The sequence below is a fragment of the Colobus angolensis genome, unplaced genomic scaffold, assembly GCF_000951035.1.
Source record: "Colobus angolensis palliatus isolate OR3802 unplaced genomic scaffold, Cang.pa_1.0 Scaffold77, whole genome shotgun sequence".
NCBI classification, from domain to species: domain Eukaryota; kingdom Metazoa; phylum Chordata; class Mammalia; order Primates; family Cercopithecidae; genus Colobus; species Colobus angolensis.
The window spans coordinates 5,206,798-5,220,473 of NW_012121487.1; the positions used below are offsets into that span (position 1 = coordinate 5,206,798).

The window sequence follows — 13,676 nt, forward strand, 5'->3', positions numbered from 1 at the left end:
CAGGTGAATCACTTGAGGTCAGCAGTTCAAGACCAGCCTGGTCAGTTCAAGACCAGCAGTTCAAGTCATTCTCGCCTTCCCCTCCATGCACTATTATGTAGAGTGGAAAGGAGAAAAGGCTGTCTCACTAACATGTCCAGAGCTCCCTACCTCAGGGTCTTTGCTTTTGCTGCTACCATCTGCCTGCTGCATTCTTCCCTCAGACGCCTGAGCAGCTGAACCCTCAGTTCCTTCAGGTCTGTGCCCAAATGTGGCTTTAGCAGAACAGCTTTCTTTGACTACCTGTAAGAACAGTAATTCCTCCTCTCTCCCTCTCCCTAATCTTTTATCCTGCTTTATTTGTCTCCCATAGCATTTACCATAACCTAGTGTATTTCATATTTTTTCTACTGCCTCTCACTTTCCTCTAGAATGGAACATTAATGAAGGACTTTGTTCTTTTTTTTTTTTCATTATTGTCTTCCCAAAGCCTAGAATGGTGACTGGAAAATATCAGTCTGGAACTGAAGAAATATCTGTGGAATGTATGATTAATGAATGAACAAATGAAAAGCCCTATGTGTCTGTGTGTTGGTATCTATCTGTGTACGTTTGGGATTGCAGTCCTATTTCTCTGGTCAAGGTATGGCTCTATTCTTAAACTGTGTTTGCCTGTGTTTTGGAACATATGAAGAATTCTCTAGGTCTGTGCATATGGGGCTTCTGCATATGAACTTGGGTTTTTCCTGCCTTTCTCTGTCCTCTGGTTTTGTGTAGATGTGATGTTAGGATCTGCGGAGGAAAGAGGAGCTGTGGCTGCTACACATCAACAGAGGGCACCAGAGAGCCATGCACCTACTGTCAGGGTCAGAAATTAAGAAATCTTGGCAGGGAGTGCTAGAGACCCAGGAGATCTGGGATCTGAGAGGAAAGAAGTGGAGACCTCTTTGGACCAACACATTGTCATAAAATTGTGCAATTCCTGCAACTTCTCTGTTCATTCCCAGGGTCCAGACCTCTAGGCGCCCCCAGCCACCCTGTGAGCAGAAGTATCTGGTCACGGATGAGAGGAGGAGCTGGTTGCCAAACTGGGCCCTTAAGAAAGTGGAGATCCCTCCTGAATGCTCTCACGATTCTCAGGAATTCCCTCCCTTCCTAGTTCCTCCATGTCCCTACCCCCAAAAGATCTCAAACTCCAGAGTGCTTAGAGATCCTCTGGTGGCTGTCTTCTCCTCTGGCTTGCATTCAGTGAGGTGAGACCAACCCTTGGCCCTTCAAAGCCATCCAGTTGGCTACCTTCTCCTTCGGGATGGGTGGAAGGCTAAGATGAACAAAGGAAGGAGTCAACTGTGCCTCTTCCAGGCCGTTAAGTCCTCCAACGCCTAGCCATGCTCGACCTTGACCAGGTGAAGCCAAGGCAGGTCAAAGAGGCAGCTCCCATTCACCAACTCGGGCTTTTGTAGGTGGGGAGAGGCATGCATGCCCCTCCCCACTCCAAGCATTCACTAGTCAATTGAGAATTCTTAATTTGGGGAATCTAGGGGTTAGGCTTTGGGTGTGGAATTTAAAAAGAAAGGTCTTTATGTTTATTTAACTCCCTGCCCCCCACCCCACTCCTAGATACACACACGGAAACACACACACACTCTCTCTCCTCCCCCCCCTCCCCCGCCCCACATCACATCCTCTGAGCTAAAGGCTGATGTCCCTCAGCCCATGTTCCTCCTCCACTGCTTAGTTCCATAGCCTGCGACCAAGATTGAGTCTATAAATGGGAGGGGGTGGTGTGGCCAGGGGTCCTGTTGTGTCTGCCCCAGAACCCACGACGGTCACGTTTTTCACCCCCTTTTGCCTTTGCCCTCAATTCCTTTCTCTCTTTGCTCTCCTTCCATCTCAGTTCCAGCGAAGGGTGTGCATGTGTGCCCGCGCGTTGGGGGTGGGGGGGCAGGGGGAGGGCTCGTGGAGGGAGGTGCCGTCGGAGGGAGAGTAGACGTCAGGCGGAGGGAGGGAGGGAGGGAGGCGGGCAGGGAGGCAGGGAGGGAGAGAGGGAAGGAAGAGAAGGGGAGAGAATGGGGGAGCAAAGACCGAAAGAGACCCAGAGAGATAAAGCTTGAGAGGAGAAATAATTAAAGGGGGAGGGCGACCAGGACGAGAAAAAGGACGGCGAGGAAAGAGAGATAAAGAGAATCGGAGGGCAGGGAAGTGAGTTTGTGCGCGTGAGTGTGCGCGCGCGCGTGTGTGTGCAGGGGCGGGCGCGGGCGGGCGGGGGGCGGGCTCCAGGGCTCCCCTCCTCCCCAGCCCGCTCCTCTGGCTCGCTCGCCAACTCCGGGCCCCAGCCGCGGGCGGGCGCACGGCGGGCGGACAGCATGCTGAGCCTCCTCGTCTGGATCCTCACTCTCTCCGATACTTTCTCCCAAGGTAAGGGCCCCCAGCCCGCGCCCGGACGCTCGGCTTCCCCCCGGGGCCAGGGCACTGCTCTCCCGCTAGGGGAGTGCTGGGGTGCCTGGCGGCCCGCGGCCAGTCCCTGGGTCCGGACGCCACGAGGCGGGGTCTCTGTCCGGGCTCAGAGCCCTGGGGGAGGGGGCGCGGAGTAACGGGGTCTGGGGAGAATGAGTTTGCCGTTGATTTGCCCAACTTGTTTTCTCTGGCTGCGCGGGAGAACCGAGCATTGGGGCCGCGAGGGCTGGAGGTCTCAGTGAAACGGGGAACCGAACGCTTTCCCTCGCAGCCCTACAGTCCCTCGTCCTCTGAGGCCGGGGTTCCGGACGCTTGAGTCCAGGCTAAGGGGAAGGCTGGAATTTCGAATTTCGGGCTAGGGGGTGAGCAAAAAGCTGAGTCCCACCTCCCGAAGATTCCCCCTACTCCAGCCCAGCCCCTCGGGGGTCTGAGTCTGAACCACGACTCCAGACTGCCTGGGGCTGCCCCCTCTAGAGGAAGGGAGGGGTGTCTCGGCGCCTCCAGTGGGGATTTGGAACCCCTGCCCGCGGAGGCTCTGGGTGGACAGTGGAGTTCCAAATACAGCTTCAGCCCCGCTTGATACAGTGGGGGGAACTCACGGGGGCGGGGGCGGAGGCGGTGGGGGGAGGGGGCTGACACTCTACTTGGGCTCAGGAAAGTGTTGCTGTCTGGGGCTTATTTGGAACTGGCAGGGGAGAGGCTGGGAGATGAGGGAGGTGGTTGAGAGAGATGAGGATGTCAGTGTATCCTGGGCAGGGCTGGGGTTGGGGGAGGGAAGAGGACTGAGGGAACCAAGGGTCCCGACCGCAGCAGGAACTGGGGTCTGTGGGAGTTGGTTCTTGCCTCCCAGATCTGACTCTAAGGAAGACTGAATCCTGTTGAACTCCTTCCCTCCCCAAAAATGGAGCTGACACACAGAAATTGACACACAAACACGGTAAAACATTCACAGACACTGAGACAGACTACTCACCTAGTGAGACAGAGACATCCCCACAAACATCCTCCACACTGAGACAGACACATATACACAAAGACACTGAGACATCTGAGGAAGATAGATTCCTCCCCCAGATCGGCACACATTCACGCATTCATCCTCCTGAATGTTACAAGTATACACAGTACATGTATGCAGGCGTTTACAAGGACAGGACACACGCTCGCACAGAAACCAACCCTCTAGCAAACAAAGAAACTTGAACAGACATTCATATGGGCAGACACCTATGGAGATGTACGGACTGCAGATGGAGGATGTGGTTTCTTTTAGGGGGTGTCTGGGAATGGATCTGGGTAGAACAGCCTCAGGCATTATTGCCTTGCTCTGTGTTCCCTTCCTGCATTTATAGGTGGGGTGCTATGCTGGACCTTTCCTCTCCTTGCCAGGTCTCTTCCCAGCTCTGAAGGCAAAGCCTGGCTGAGTTGGTGGGGGCAGGTCTTGATTCATCTCTCCCCACAGGGCACCCATGCCCGCCCCCTAGCACACACTATGATATAGGAAGGGCCACACATCTGTGGTGTGAGCCAAGAGTGGGAGGTGGTGCTAAGGGAAAGGAGGAGGCCTGGCCCTGGGGTTGGCAGGCCAGGCCAGCCACTTGGCAGAAAGTTGGGAAGATGACTTAAGTTGACTTTGTTCAGCCAGGCTGTTGGTGTCGGGGAGGAAGGGGGTGGGCCATGGTGGTGGTGGAGGGGGGTCATGTTGGTGGTGGAGGGGGCCCCTGGGTCAGTATTGGTCTATGTTGGGGGCAAGCTTATGTCTGCCCCTTTCTTACAGCCCTTACATGTCAGCAACGTCGATACAAATGAGTGTTAAGGAACAAAAGCAGCAGTTAGCAAACAGGAGAGACATGTGGATTGAATTGGGGACAGAAAGAAGTGTGTGGTGTGTGCCTTTCTCTCTTTGGAAAGAAGCGAGTGGCTAGGGAATGCTGAGCTCCCACTTCTCAGCTCCAGCAGGGGTGAAAGAAGTACCTGGTGAAAGTATCTGGGGTAGGGGGAGAGGATACCAGAGAAAAGAAAGAGAGAGACTAGACAGGAGGAGAGGGGAAATCACTAGTGAGTGTTGGGGGAAGCTTGGCAAGGGACTGGGGAGGAGGCAGAGAGGGAAGGAGAAGGGGTCTGGGGAGACTGGGACACACGTTGGGGTGGAGTGCTTGGCAGGACCCCCTTTCCTTAGCCTCCATCCTCAGAAAGGAGTTCTAGGTCAGGGACTGGGGCAGTGAGAGAAGAAACGAAGGGGGGCACTACAAGAGGGAGGAGGGATGATGGTGGGGAAATGGGGGTGGGGGAGTAGGTGTCAGCAGGAAGCCATAGAATTGAGGGGAGCAGAGAGGAGAGGGGAAGGGGAGATACAGCCTAGGCTGAGAAATAAAAATCGCATTTTAAAGAATTTCAATGGGCTTCATCAATCTTCATTTTTCACTAAATAATTTTCTGTATCTTATCTAAATGAAAACCATTATCCTTCCCCCCGTTTCCATCATGCGCCGGCTCCACAGACTGATTGCGCCGAAAATTGAAATATTTATTCATTTTCTGGGAGATTTTCTCGCTCCCTAGTCTCGGGGAGGAGAAATTGAAAAAGAAAGATTATAGCTAATCAGAGCAATGTGGGATGACAGGCCGGCTCGGGGCGGGAGCTGCCTCCAGAGGGGGGATGGATGTGGGGGCAGGAGAAAAATAAGCCCATCCAGCCCCCAGAGCTCCCCCTGGAACTCCTGCCACAGCTTTTGAGGGGAGTAAAGGGTAAAAGGAAGAGGCCCGAGGGCCTCCTAAATTCCCAGGATTCAACTCCCTGAGTACAGCTGAATCCTGGCAGAGAACAGCAGGTCTGGAGAGTAGCTGGACTCTCCCCTCCCGGTGCTACACATAGACACATATACACACTTCAGATGTTCCATTTCTGCCCAGAGCAGGGCACTGAGGTTGGGGAAGAGTCAGGGGAGACATGGCAGAAACCAGGACACTGGATTCCTCTCCTTGACCTTGACTGGACTCCACTTTCTGCCATCTACTTACTTAGACCCAAAGGGAGGGTGTGAACCAAGTACTCAGTGCCTCAGCCCTGGGCCCCAGAGCACCTGCTCAGGAGGAGGAGGAGGCAGCGGCACCCAGGCCTTCTTGCCTCCGCTCCTTCCCACAGCTGAGTGGTTGGTTGTTCTGGCTCTGCCTTTGGTGCTCCAGTGAGATGGGAGGAGGAAGCCCCACCTCTGCCCCCCTTACTCCTCTAGGACCTCTTTACATCCTTGCAGGGACTAAGTCTTAATTTCTTTTATCCTATAGTTTCTGGCACAGTGCTAAGCATGTGGTAAGTGCCCCTTAAATATCTGATCAATTGATTGATTTGATGAGCATGCTGCAGTGCTGGAAAGAGGCAGCATTCAATGGCGATTAAATCACAGACTCGCATCCAGCTCCCACCTCCACCATTTGGTAGTCGTAAGCTTGAACAAGTCATGTACCTTCTCTGTGCCTCAGCATGCTCTTCCAGAAGTGAGGATAGAAGTAATACCTCATAGGGTTGTGGTGGCACTTGAATATGGTAATCCATGTAAAGTACATGGAACTGTGTCTGGCACAGTGAGAAGTGCTCAGTAAATGCTTGCTATCTTGACTTTGAGGTGAGACATAGATAGATAGGCAACTGAATTGTCTGCGCTTCCTTTTCTTCTCCCTATGATTCTTTGTGTTGTGTTTGTGTGTGTGTGTGTGTTTTCTAGCCCCAGCTGCCCAGATTCTTGGTCCTGGGCTTCAGTAAGCACTTTCTTTGTATCTCTCATGGGAAGAACTGTGTTGTGGCAGACCCAGAAGGGGAAACTGAGCCCTTCCTTGGAGACCTCAGAAAAGATCTGGGGAAGGGATTTGAGGAGAGAGAGCAAAAGTGGAGGAGGATAGCATTTGAGTGAGAAGGAACCAGAGCTCTTGTGTGAAATGAGGAGGGACACTAGCCCCGAGGTGGCAGCATTTCAGAGTCTGGAAACAATATGGATCATTTATTGAACCCTGTGTTAACTACTTCTTATGCATTATCTAATTTAATCTATTCTACGGCCCACTGAGATTGGCTTTGTAAATTATCCCCATTTCACACATAAGAAACTGAGATTTGTTTATTTTTTTTTTAGATAGGGTCTTGCTCTGCCGCCCAGGCTAGGGTGCAGTGGTGTGATTATGGCTCACTGCAACCTCTTCCTAGGCTCAAGCTGTCCTCCTACCTCAGCCTCCTAAGTAGCTAGGACCATACACACCTGGCTAATATTTTTTTTTCTTTTGGAGAGATGGGTCTTGCTAGGTTGCACAAGCTAGTCTGAAACTCCAGGGCTCAAGCGCTCCTTCCACCTCGACCTCCCAAAGTGCTGGGATTATAGGTGTGAGCCACTGTACCTGGCCAAGAAACTGAGGTTTAGATACATTAAGTATATTATTGGTAGTTGTAGGAACCAGCTGATGCCATAGCCTGCACCCTTCTCCTTTGCCAGATTCTATATGCCAGCAGAGACTGATGCTGGGCTGGGACAGGGATTTTCCTGGTCTATAGCAGAATGAGAACTAGGAAGAAAAGGGAGTGAGTTTTTCATAAAGGTAAACTCATTCAAATTTGAAAAAACAATCCTTTATTCTGAGATTCTGCCCTACGTTTTTTGGTGTTAAATTGTTTTTCTTTGATGATATGATAAATCTAGTAAATGACTTTTTTCAAGGGCTTGGCGAATAAAAAGGTTTTGTTTCTAATATTAAACACAGCCTTACAGGTCCATGAACTACAAATTTGGAAATTACTCTTGTTCCATGCAAGGCTGACTCCTGGAGAGGCCCAGAGCCATACAGAGGCAAGAGAAGCACTGAGAAGGGGTCTAGGGGATAATCCTGAGACCAGGATCTCCCCAAGTGTCAGCTTCCAAATTTGGTCCTGGTAGGCTGCTAGGATTGGAGGCTAGGGTCTTAGATGGCTTGTTCTAACCCCCCTGGGGAGGTTGTCAACCCTCCTTCTTAGCCTGTGCCCTGGGGAACTGCCTGGCCTAGGGTGGTGAAAAGCGATTGTAGGAGGTCAACTCCATACCAAAGCATCAAAATTACCTTTTATTGAATTCCTACAGTGTGCTTTTCAGGTTAATGTTACTCCCATTTTACAGTTAAAGAAACCACAGTTGAGAGTTTAAGTAACTTGCTTAAGGGCATACCCGAGGTGTTAGATCCCAGATTCAACCCCTCTTTTGTCTCCCTACTAAGGGCCATGGGTGCCCAGAAGAGCCACACCCTGCCTCTCTTAGTGTTAAGGCAGCTGCGGAAGGACAGGAGGGAAGCCTAGGCCTTTTTTCCTCTCCTAGTGCCTCACTCAGCTCAGCCCCCTTCCCTAGTTCTTGGCCCAGAAATTCCAAGGCCACATCTATCTCCCTGCCTTGCTTTGATGATCATTTGTGAAGCAAAACTTAGATGTCGGGATACATGTTTCAATCAGTGGGGCTGGGACCAGTAAATAATGCCCCTTGTCAGAAGGAGGTTTGCAAAGCCTCAATCCTTTTCCTCCTGCCTTCAGAGTCTTTTATCTTTGTACCTGTGTATGGTGCTTGCCAATTTTAGCAACATTTTACATGTACCATTTGATAGAGAGATACAATCTCCTATGATGTAGGCAGGGTAGTTGTTTCTCCATTTAATAGATGAGAAAGCAGAGACCTAGAGAAGTTAAAGAAATTGCAAAGGGGTGGCAGTTGGTGTGGAGGGAAGAGATGGGGACAAATTCCTTAATCTCCCCAATTTCTGAGAGATGTTTCCATCTGAGGCTAGAGACATTTCTCTTCATATGTCCCGAGATGAGAAAGCTGTGCCCCTTCCCAACCTACCAGTTCCTGTCTGGTTTCTTCCCAGGGCCTCTGGATCAGTTTACTTGGCAATCTCCTGGAGCGTGCTTTGACCTGGAAAAGGATGGGGGTGTGGGGGTGGGTTGTCAGCAGTAGAGGAGAAAGAGGCTGTCATGTCCTTGATCCTCAAATGTGAAACCAGGGAGCAGGAAGAGGCAATTTCAGAAATCAGGAAAAATAACTGGGCTCTGTCAGAGTGGGGAAGAAAGCTGTTCACTTTTGTGAAGGGCAATTTTGTATTTTGCATATATTAGTAACTAATTTAATACTGACAATAATTGTTGAAGTTAGGTGTTATCCCCATTTTACAGATGAACAAACAGGGATCCAAAGAAGTTAAGCAGATTGTCCAAGATGATCCAGCTAGTAAGTGACACAGCCAGAACTAGAACCCAAGCAGGGAAGTTGGGGTGGGGGCTGATGATAACTCCTAGAAGGAAGACGGCACATCTACCTATTCTGCATTACTGCTGCATGCAAGGTGTGGATGCAGTCTCACTGCATGCGTATGCATATATATTCACACATGTCTTCATAGTGCAGCTATATATGCAACCACTTCTTATCCCCATCCCCGTACACATCTGGACAGATATCTCTCATCTGTACCCCAGCCCTTTCAGTCACCAGGGCACTAGTGTGCAACAGTAGTACATTTTTGTGAGTCATTTTTCGTCTAGCCATAGCAGCCCTCCTGTGTCTTTAAAGGCATTACTTTTTGCCTTGCCTTGCATGCTCTGCATCCTCTCTGATAGATGCACAAACTGTGAGATTATGAAAGTTGAGAAAGAAGCTTGGAGTTCCTCATTCTGTAACACTGGTCCCTCTCCATTTTGTAGCTCCAGCTCTTATATCTTCCCACGTCTGACTGTCAGACAATGCGAACCTGATTAAGTTCTTGGAGCATCCAGGATAAAAGCTGCTCTAGCTCCCAGACACCACTGAAGATGACACTTTTCTCTCTTCTTTCTATCCCACTTACTCTCCCTCTGTCAGCTGACTCCATGCTCCCAGCTTGTCCTTCCCTCCATGTTTAATTTATTCAGCCACTTTTATTAACCTCTGTTGTCTCCAGGGATTGCAGTCCTCATCCCTCTCTGCCCTCCTTGAGCCCATTTAGCAAAATAGGGATCGTATTGAAAAAATGAGCCTTGCAGCCTGCCAACCTTCTCAAGATTAAGGGTCTTAAATTCAGGAGTAGAAATCTCCAGAACTCTCTAGCAAATTCCATTAGTTTCTCAGGAGAGAGTGCTGCCGCTTTATTCCTTTTGTGGTCTGGCTCTGGAAGGTGATGAGAGACTCACCCAAAATGCTGTGGGTCTTGGGTTTTGAGGCAGGGAAGGGATAACAGGAACCCGAGTGTCTGGAGGTATACACTGTGCCCAGCAGGTTTATCCCAGGAGGCTGTCCCCTCCTAGGCCCACTTCGAAATCAACTAGGCCGTTGGATGCCTTTTATCTCTGCTCCTTCTTTCCTTCTGAGGCAGTCTGAGGAATATATCCTAACTGAAGGATGTGTGGAAAGAGGAAGGACTTTTGTTCCTTCATTCGGCGGAAGAGAATTGTGTGCTTACTGTGTGCCAGGTTCCAGTGTTGCAAAGTGAATAATGTACTAGATCTCTGCCCTTGAAGGTCTCACTTTGTGATTTCAGTGCAAATTACCTAATCTCAGTAGGCCTCAGTTTTCTCTTTCTCCAAGTGGGGAGAACTATTATTTTTTCAATCATAAGCTGTACATTATTATATGCAAAACATACTGGTAGACATTATGTGGACCAAAAAATACGACAGCAGGTGGTCCTTCCCTTTTAAGAAACTAAGATACACATACATAAAGACTGCTGGTGGTGCAAGGTGTGGAGTCATTGGTGCCATGATAGCAGTGTGCAGGTCAGATCTGGAGAGTCCAGAGAAGGGAGTTTGCTGTGGACTGAAGTGAGCAGGAAGGGCTCCATGGAGGAAGTGGGGCCCAAGGATGGACAGGACACGCATGTGGCAGGAAGAGAGAGAGCCTTACCAGATCGGCCAGATTTCCTGAACCAAGATGTTGTTGCTAGGATGTGTGGGGGACACTAAGGCTGTTTGGACTGAGGATGTGGGTTGGCTTGGGAGAAGTAGATGAGATGATCCAGAACGGTAGAATGGGGACAGACTGGAGGAGGCCTGGAAAAGCCAGGCTAAAGCCTTCTTAGAAAGAATGCCCTGTAAGAACTAGAGAGCCATGGATTTCTGTTTTTTAAGCAGACAAAGGGTGTGTTAAAAACAGGTATAATCCCCATCTCATTTCTCACCAAAGTCTCCCCTCCTCTTAAACACTTCCTCTACTGGAGATGCTATAGAAGCTATAGAAATTTGTAACCCCTCCAATTAAAAACATGAAAAAAAACAGATAACCAAGGTTTGGCCAGGCAGAAGTGAGCAGAAAACCTTAGAAAAACACCACTTCTGCCTTGGGAAGTCTCAGATCTGTGACTTGAGCTAGAGAGACTTTGGAAGGATGAGGAAATCTTTTTCTCTGAGAATCCTTCAGTATAAGATAAAGATGCCTGGAGGCAGAGTTCGATGGCAATAAACGCGAGGAAACCTCTGCAGTCTAACTCTGAGGCCAGGCTCTTTGTTACCTGTCCCCGCCAAGCTTGGGCCATATCTACACTGCCCAGAGTCAAGGGGACCCATCTGGTTCCATCAGAGGGCCCATCCTGGTTTAGTCCCTTCAGGGTCAATTCTGGGCCATTTCCACTGGTCTGTGGCCTTAGATACATGTGCATTTAGGAGCTGAGCCTAAAGATTCTTAAAACCTCTGCTAGGAAGTGAGCTCTGGTTTTTCAAATGGAGTCCTTTGAAGAGGGTCCCACCAGGGGGGTGAGCCCATGTGTTCAACTTACAAGCATTGTTTTTTTAAATGGCTGTGCTGGGCCTAGGCCTGGGAATGAAAAGGTAGGTAAGATTTAGTCCCTGTTCTTGAGGCACTCTCAGTATGGTGTGGGAGATGGATGTATAAACACATATTGACAATTTTATAAGATAAAGGTTGTGAGAGAGGTATGTGAAAAATGCTGAAGCCTAACTGTCCAGTGAGGGGGAGCGGAGCAGGGAGGGAGCAGGGGCGGGGAGGGGCCACAGATGTGAGGCTCAGGGGCTGCGGGGCCTCTGGAATGCGGTGCCAGGAGATATCCAGGCTCTGGACAATCCTCGATTGTACCCTCTGCTCCTTGTACCCCCTGCTCCGGATGGAAGGAGCCGAGGAATCCGAAGGAGTGAACCCTGGTCCCTCCCAAGGATTATGATTTCCAGGAACAAAGGCAGTTTATATAAAGCACACTTCCCCCAAATCGAATCTCCCAACCTCTTGTGTCCAGTTCCGTACTCTCCACCCCCCACTCCCACCCAATAGAGCTGATTTCTAAATTAACTTTGTCCTTGTAATCAGCTTAGCTGAGTTTTTTTTATTATTACTATTTTTCCTCCTCCTTCCTGAATTCTCCCAGGAACAGCCCGGGGCCCTGCTCGCTCCATTACCCAGCATTGTCAAGCCATGAGGTGCTTTTAACTGCTTCTTCCCATTCGATTCGCTTAACTGGGAGGTTATTAAAAGGAAAGGAGCAGAGATGGGCAGGCAGGGCAGAGGAAGAGAGAACACAGTAGAGAGAGAAGGCATTTCAAAGGAGCAGAAACCCAAGGCTAGGCAGGCTGGCAGAATGAAGCCTCTGAGAGAAGCTGAGGTTTTCATCTTGACTCCCGAGTCATCCAGAAGGACATTTCATCGAGACATTGGGACTCCTGGGTTTTAATCCAAAACCTTGAGGAACTGACTTGCTCCTCTTTGTCTCAGTCCTCCCCACTACTTCCCACTCTCCCTGGAAATCTACCAACTTGACACTGTGGGATGGGACAGGGGACTCCCAGAGGTCCCACACTCCCCTTGATGCCTGACCCTCCCACACACACACTCGTGGCTGGCTGTGCTGCCAGCGCCAGAACCCTCCAGCACTCACCCCCAGGGCAGCTACTTTGTGGTTGATGTTGGATCTCAGACTGACATGCCTATCACACAGCACACATCTGGGAAGTCTCCCTTCACCAGGCAGTGGGCGAAGTGAGAATGCAAGCTCATTTTAATGTCAGTTTGAGCCAAATATAATTAGAAAGGAAAATCTCTGACTTTGCAAAAAAAAAAAAAAAAAATCGAATGCATTTCAAAGCCAAGTTGAAATGACTTCTGGATTATCTGCACCGCTGCTGCTCTCCATTTATGCAGAAAATCGAGAGGGGAGCCTGTAAAACCTGTGCCTAAGGGATTTAGTTTGTGCACATTGCCTTTGGTTTCATGCCAGGGTCATGTTTTAAGACTGGCCTCTTTCAACACAACCTGGTTCCTGGAATTGGGAAGCACCTAGAGTGACCTCCTCACCAGGGGGCCTGTGGCAGAGTCAACCTATTTCCCAGAGGGGCTGCTCCTGTGTGATCATGACCAAGTCACTTACTTGGAGCCTCAGTTTTCTCATCTATAAAATGCAAATGATTACATTTGTCTTCTAGGGTTGTTGTGAGGATTGGATGAGAGAATCTATATTAAGGAACAGTACCTGGAATACAATAGGTACTCAATAAATTATAGTTGTTACTAATATTGTACAGCCCTTGCTTTTTACAGTTCGGTCCAAGGCAGATCTTGAGAAAACAGACAATAGAAATGAGAGATGAACAAAGAATAGGCCAAATACAGATCAGACTGTTAACTGGGCCAAGGAGGGTGACCAGTGATGTAGGTAATTCCTGAGCTCTGTTCTCTAGGGTTCAGTGCAGTGGGAACTTTGGGAGGCAGCACAGCGTAATGGAAAGCACTCTGGTTTAGAATTAGGTCTGTGTCTTAGATCTGGAAACTGAATGCCCTTTTGCCCTTTGCGAGTCTCAGTTTCCTTAACTGTAAAACAGAGTGATAGCACCCACTTTCCTCTTTTGTAAGCCCTGGAAAAGCACTCTCAGGACAGTGTACAGTAAGCTTAACCATCATTTTAAACCCTGTCTTTCAGCCAGGCACGGTGGCTCACACGTGTAATCCCAGCACTTTCGGAGGTCGAGACAGGCGGATCACTTTACGTCAGGTGTTTGAGACCAGCCTTGCCAACATGGTGAAACCCCGTCTCTATTAAGAACACAAGGCCGGGCGCAGTGGCTCAAGCTTGTAATCCCAGCACTTTGGGAGGCCGAGACGGGTGGATCACGAGGTCAGGAGATCGAGACCATCCTGACTAACACGGTGAAACCCCGTCTCTACTAAAAAAATACAAAAATCTAGCCGGGCGAGGTGGCGGGCGCCTGTAGTCCCAGCTACTCGGGAGGCTGAGGGCGGAGCTTGCAGTGAGCTGAGATCTGG

At 49.8% G+C, this 13,676-nt stretch overlaps 1 protein-coding gene across 2 annotated transcripts in view; it reads left to right on the forward strand.

Annotated features, from left to right (window-relative positions):
• The first annotated feature begins 1,947 nt into the window (after positions 1 to 1,947).
• KIRREL (kin of IRRE like (Drosophila)) overlaps positions 1,948 to 13,676 on the forward strand; it is a 107,527-nt gene continuing 95,798 nt past the window's right edge. For both annotated transcript variants that reach the window (XM_011928480.1, XM_011928481.1), the window contains exon 1: positions 1,948 to 2,397. In XM_011928480.1, coding sequence (XP_011783870.1) covers positions 2,346 to 2,397 — 52 coding nt within the window. In that variant the 5' untranslated portion in view covers positions 1,948 to 2,345. The remainder of the gene's footprint in view (positions 2,398 to 13,676) is intronic.